Here is a 6,256-nt window from a genome sequence, read left to right as displayed (position 1 = left end):
GAAAATTATGGTCACTGTTTTTAGCATCGAGAATGTTGTCAGAGCTGAGAAAATGTGCTGGTATTCCTCAAATTTGCTCTAAATGCCTAAAATTCTCTAGCTTTTTCATTAGAAAAAAGGGATAATTTCCCTAAGCTTACGAATATCCACCAAATCCGAAATATATCTCAACATCCTTTTTTTCATAGACTCAAACACTATTTTAGATAAGTCGAAAAGTATTTATAAAGCGTACCTATGGAATAAAAAAAATTAAAAAGTGTTTTTTRGGGACAAAAAAAACTTTTCCGATTCAAAAAMMGGTCGTTAATTTCTGAAAATATTTTAGTAAAATTTTCTGAATAAATTGCAATGATATTGAGGAACTTAATCAGTTTGATCCYCTGATTCAAAAATTGTATCACCGGTGATATTTTCCAGCTTTTAGGTCAAGGTAAAAATGAATYTCTGCAATCAATCTGGCAAAAACCTCAYCAGTTTCCAACAACGGTCCTAAATGTTCAACTTTTTGAAAGTTATGGCTCATTTTGAGATTCGAGTGCTCACTCTTTTTAAACACTAGGRAGCKTCTTAGGTAAAAAAACTTATATGAATCTTCGCTAGTTCGCTAGTAGCCGAAAATGTTACATGTTTGYGATTTTCGATTTTTTTTTTTAAGTTACATCGTTTAAAATTCTATGGCATTTTAATARAGAGAAACCATAAATCTGGCAAAAAGAAAAACGAAAGAAAAATTTAAATTTTCAAACTTGCGTAAGTTAATATTGTGCATTAAAACTTTTCACTGTCGCTTGAAGGTTAACGTAAAAATGTTAAAAAATCGTTAATGGAAAAATGGGAATGAACACASAGAAGCAACAAGGAAAAATCAAACTGATTTAATCATTATATACATTTAATTGAAATTTTTTCCAACAGACATGGTTTAAACATAATGTCTCACTTRAAATTAAGCGTAAACAAAATAATAAATTTTTCTTAACTAATATAGACATATCACATATAGGTAATCACTCACACACACGCACACACTATGTGGAAATCACACACAAGATTATAATCTATTCCGATATAATAACATCGAGTTGAAATGAAAAGGAAATGTAAGTTTAATTTCGTTACAGGGTAATGATTTCTAGCTCAACTAAAAGATTATATCTAGTTACTTTAATTATTTACATTTGGATGCATACTATATGTATTATAAATATACAGCATTTTATATTGATTTATTTTCTTCAACTACCTAAATTGACACAGCGAATTATTTTATTTTTAAATTACAAATTTTCCATTGCTCCTCCTGTCAGTTTGGTAGCGTATAAACTCACCACCTAAAATAAAATGTAATTAAAAAACGAATTCTTACTAAGATGGTAAAATTAAAGTACTTTTAATTAGTGATGCACATATTTTATTAAATAAATATAATATTTCAAAGCTAATAAAATGCCCAAATCGAAATGTTTTATTGAATGAATTGGAAAGCATATTAAGAGATTTAAAAATAATTGAAAGACTAAAATTACCCTATAGCAATCAATTTTGAGAAAAACATATTTCAAGCAAAACGAGAATGTATGGAAAAGTGTGGCATCATACTTCCTCCACCTATGCGAAAAATAAGCATGAATCAGCGTCTTTATTTTCGCCTGATATAAGAAGCCGGCCATTGCAAAGAACCATTTGATAATATTCACGATTTAAAAAAATTGAAGCCGAACTGATGATTGAATTAATTTCGAAATTTCCAGTTGTTTTTTTGTGAGAAAGAGTTTCCTAACTAACTAACCTTATAAATAAATATATATTGCTCCTTGGTTTGGATAGCGTTCGCTCTATCTCTTCGTATCCTGTAGACAATTTTCGGAATATCTACCAATCTTGTTGTTTCGAATTCTCTTATTGCAATATCTGAGGCCATTGCCACGCCTAAGAAAAACAAAGTAAAATTGTTGAAAAATAAAAATAGTGATTTTCAATGTGGAACTTTACCTGTGCGTCCTGTTCCAGGACTGCAATGCACAACAACAGGATTATGTTCGTTCTGTGTTGCATTATGTATTCCATTCAGGCCATTTTTCTGAAAAAGAGCATATTTTGTAATTTTTTACTATTTATTTAAAAATCAGAAATGCCTACATTGTCTGTGGTAACAGCTTTCATGTAGCTTCTAGCTTCAATTAGGAAAGCTATTAATGAGTTGGCTTCGCTTGGTACTCCTTTTTCTGGCCATCCTAAGTACCAGAAATGGGTCACGTCCCTCCAACTGTTTGATACCATGTTCTAGAATCAAATTAAAATAACTTTTCATGAAAAATATGAAGCTGCAAGTGAAATTTTATTTGGAACGGCTGAACATTGTCGATTAGACCACAATAAGCCATATGGAAGGATATTTAATTTTTCTAATCACCTTCAATTGTAAGCTTGAAATAATATATTTCTCCTTCACTTCGCGTTTCTTCAGTGTTATCTGGAAATCTCCAAAAACCCTGCTACAGTCCAGGACTTCTGACTCTGGAAGATAATCCGCGCATTTTTCCTGTAATTTAAATAAATATAAGACTTCAGCTACTTTAGGCTGTAAAAATATAAATTCCTAACAATCAGCTGAAAGCTACCTTCTGGTGAAAAAAATATTTTTTTCACAAATTTTAGAAATTATTAAATCATCACAAGTTAATTAGAATGTAGAAGACATGTAGATTTTTTTTGCATAATTGATACTCACCAAACCGTTTTCCACCAAATGCGTCAGCATTAAAATTACTTTAGTTTGTTGCTCCCAAACCATTCTCCAAAAATCATCAACCGTATTTTGCATTGGGCCTTGTGTTGCTATGTAATATCCTTTGATGTTGCTGGGACCCTAAAATGATCAAAATATCTTGATCAAATTCAGCAGAAAATTCCTGTAGTAGGTATTGTCAATAGTATATTATAATATGTTTATTTATTATTTAGTGTATTAATTTGTAGATGTTATTCTTACCGTAACATAATTTGCATTTATATAATCACTATTAGGATAACCATCAATCGGTGTTAAAAAAACTCGAGTTTCTGGAAGCGGAATTACATTAGAGTACCGATTTTTAGTATCGCATCCATCCGGAAGCTCAGAATTTCGAGCCGTAATTTGTGGGATATCCTCATACTCTGCTCTGATGTCTTCTAAATTAGCGGAAAACTTAGCCAAGGCTGTAAAATTTAGCGGATGAGTGGGAGCAACCTAAAAAAAATAAATTTTTTAATATTAGCTTGAAGAGAAATCGTAGGAAAATATTTTCTCTATGAGTCTATCACCATTTGCTGATCTTTTCGCATATATTAAACTTTCACAGCAAACATTATAAATATTTTGTTATCAAGCAACAAAGATTTATTATTTGCTGTAGCAAACACTTAAAGATCGAAAGACTCTCGGTCTACATGTGGATATATGTATAATAGCCATGCAATTGGAACGGTTTTAAAAATATTTAATCACTCATATATTTTTTAAGCACATATTGTTCAACATTTTCTAGTGTGTTGTTAAAATATTGTCCATAAACCTGACGCATAAAATTGAAACATAAAAGTTTTAATGCAAATCCGAAAAATTATTAATACTTCTATCCATACTCCATTGTATGATGATTCGCTATGATCTTAATTGCTTTTCACATCATCTGCTTCAGCAGCTTCAGAGTCAAGCTAATTATTATAAATCTCAAGTGTGAGTGTTTAATGAAAACTATTAGTTTTGCGCACTTCGTTTTCTTAAACAATTTTCTAAATTTTCCAAAGTTGTTTGCTTAAAACGCACAACGCGGAAAATATGCATAAAATATCAAAAATCTTACCGGATCTTCAAATGCGGGATTCCCAAACGATCGTTTCGATTGCCTCGCTCCACCTTTTCGTCTCACACTGCTGTAAACTGAAAGATTGTCAATACTGTAGTCATCTAAACTAACTGGTCTGCATCTTGGTCCATAATTCAAGCGCTTTTGCCGTTTCTTCATTACATACTAGAAATAATGAAAATTAGTCTTTTACTGTGAGGTTTGGCAGGTGAAAAAATACCTACCAGTAAGCCTGCTAGTACAATTAAGCAAACCGCTCCCACACAAGACAAAGCAATTGCAGCTACTTTTCCCTTGTAGTTTCCATCTTCATCCTCTTTAATATATCCCGAATCCGTTGGTACAATACCAGCACTATCTTCGGTTGTACTATCAACTGTAACCGGTTCCCCATTCGCATCACTTAAGGTTGTACTAAAAATGCAATACAAAGGTCAAGGCTATTAAGGTACGTTAATAGCACTTGATGTAATTTTCTAAGAAAAAGTGAAGGAGTATACAGTTCTGAGAAGATATATGAAGGTAAATAAATTCCATTAAACTTGTGGATATTTCATAGCGTACAACTGGTTATCTAATTAACTGTTAAAACGAAAACACGTTCCCGGAACCATGGTTCTTCTATTTATTTTAAACAAAACTTAATTGCGTCTTCATGTTAGAGTGGCCATTCGAAGGTTAACAATATTTAAAATCGTTTGATGGATACTATGAGAAGAAGTACTGGAACTCGGGCTATTTAAACTAMGAGTAGGTATTGATGCTTCACCTAGGAGAAGAGCTGACTTCAGTTGCGGGATTAATCGGTACATTTCTTGCCGAMATTTCTTCGTCTGGTGACTTGGAAGTTGAATAATTAAAATTGGGATTGAGCACCTCAGGCAGTAGAGTAGTATGCATATTTCCGCTATCCTCAATRTGAATGAATTTGTACTCTGTTGTAGCTGGTGTTGATTGATCAGTTGTCCTTGTAGTCGMTGATGTAGGCTCGGCACTAACAGTGTTCTACAACAGAAATATTCATCAGTTGCAATYAAACGTGTGGAAATAGTTGCTGGAWTAGAGTAAAAGTGCTGGCTGGTCTACTTCTTCGTTTTGTGCTTTRTCTGTTAATGACTTTAAGAAAAAATAATGTAGGTCACCTMATTTTCAAAGTTGAATGTTTATGGAACTTGTTTCCAACAGATGATTTTAACGCTGAACTGAAAACACGTAAAAAAGAGTTTGTACTCACCGTTGCTGGATTTTCAGAAGCAGCAATAGTATTTGCTTTAGATTCAGTTACTCCAGCTAAAGTAGATTCTTGTGTGGAAGCCTCCTCATCCACACTGTTGACATTAATAGTCGTTTTTTCACTCATAGCTGGATTAGTGCTCTCTGCTACCGCCTCAATGGTTCTGATAGTGACCTCAAGTTGATCTGATCCGCCTAGTTTTTCAATAGACGTTCCATTATTAAGTTTAGTACTATCCAGCTCATTTTTAATGGTGCTTTTTACATGTTCAACATATATTTCCGTTGTAGTTTCCAATCCTTTTCCAGTCTCTGTTGTAGTTTCTAAGAACTCAAAGCCCTTGGAAGTTCTGACCGTATTTTCCGAAGTAGATTCACCAACTGGTATTACTGTGGTGGTTGCAAAATATTCCGTTGTAAAATCCGAAGGTTCAGTGTCATTTTCTATGACAAAAGATGTAGTGCCTTCTTGCAAATTTTCAGCAGTACTTGCATCAGATGATACAGTATTGATAATAGTTGTGTCTGTAGTTACTTCAGCTTCAGAAGTGCTTATAGCCGTGGTTGTTCCCGTTGTAACTTTGTCGCCATCATCGATAATCGATCTGAGACGATTTTGGAGAGCGTTGGTGGACTCAGTAACTGTTCGTATGTCTTCAGAAGATGTTGACTTTGTTGAACTGCAAACATGAGGAATAATGTTTTCTTGGTCCGAAATATTACTGTTGATTGAGCTGAGCACATTGGTGGTAGCAGAGATCTTGGGTGTTGTTGTTTGCGATTCTCTTCGAACTATGTCAGTGGTTTTGCGGTCTTGGAATTCCCGAGAAGTGGTTGTAATTACCTAAAACATGCCCAAGAATTCATTCAGGAAGCTTCAATACAAGCTTGTTTATTTCGCTGCTTTGTTAATTTTCCTGTTTTTTTTTGTAAAATCCTAAATAAATTGTATATCTTCTTTGATAAAATTATGCAAAAATAGTTTAGAGATACATTGACTTGAATTCCGACAATGTGGATTAATACTTAATGATAAACAATCTCAAGACGTTCGACTGATGAAATTCTAATGATTCTCCAGGCATATAAATATTATTTTGATAAAAAATCAGTTTTGAGGATTTCTGAAAAACTCAATGAATTGACGATGGTTTTCGAATCGACCTATC

At 33.1% G+C, this 6,256-nt stretch overlaps 1 protein-coding gene across 1 annotated transcript in view; it reads right to left on the bottom strand.

Moving 5' to 3' along the window:
* Positions 1-863: 863 nt before the first annotated feature.
* LOC109542872 (receptor-type tyrosine-protein phosphatase gamma) overlaps positions 864-6,256 on the bottom strand; it is a 27,894-nt gene continuing 22,501 nt past the window's right edge. Inside the window, exons 4-14 of the mRNA XM_019912321.2 lie at positions 5,089-5,931; positions 4,624-4,859; positions 4,079-4,268; positions 3,852-4,019; positions 2,996-3,235; positions 2,735-2,872; positions 2,417-2,545; positions 2,143-2,286; positions 1,996-2,083; positions 1,793-1,932; positions 864-1,334 (exon numbers count right to left, since the gene is read on the bottom strand). Of these exons, the coding sequence (XP_019767880.2) occupies positions 1,281-1,334; positions 1,793-1,932; positions 1,996-2,083; positions 2,143-2,286; positions 2,417-2,545; positions 2,735-2,872; positions 2,996-3,235; positions 3,852-4,019; positions 4,079-4,268; positions 4,624-4,859; positions 5,089-5,931 (2,370 nt within the window). The 3' untranslated portion in view covers positions 864-1,280. The remainder of the gene's footprint in view (positions 1,335-1,792; positions 1,933-1,995; positions 2,084-2,142; positions 2,287-2,416; positions 2,546-2,734; positions 2,873-2,995; positions 3,236-3,851; positions 4,020-4,078; positions 4,269-4,623; positions 4,860-5,088; positions 5,932-6,256) is intronic.

The sequence above is a fragment of the Dendroctonus ponderosae genome, unplaced genomic scaffold (genome assembly GCF_020466585.1).
Source record: "Dendroctonus ponderosae isolate FM_Combo_2020 unplaced genomic scaffold, Dpon_F_20191213v2 Dpon_F_20191213_7, whole genome shotgun sequence".
In the NCBI taxonomy this organism is placed as follows: Eukaryota; Metazoa; Arthropoda; class Insecta; order Coleoptera; family Curculionidae; genus Dendroctonus; species Dendroctonus ponderosae.
This window is presented reverse-complemented; position numbering and strand designations above follow the sequence as displayed.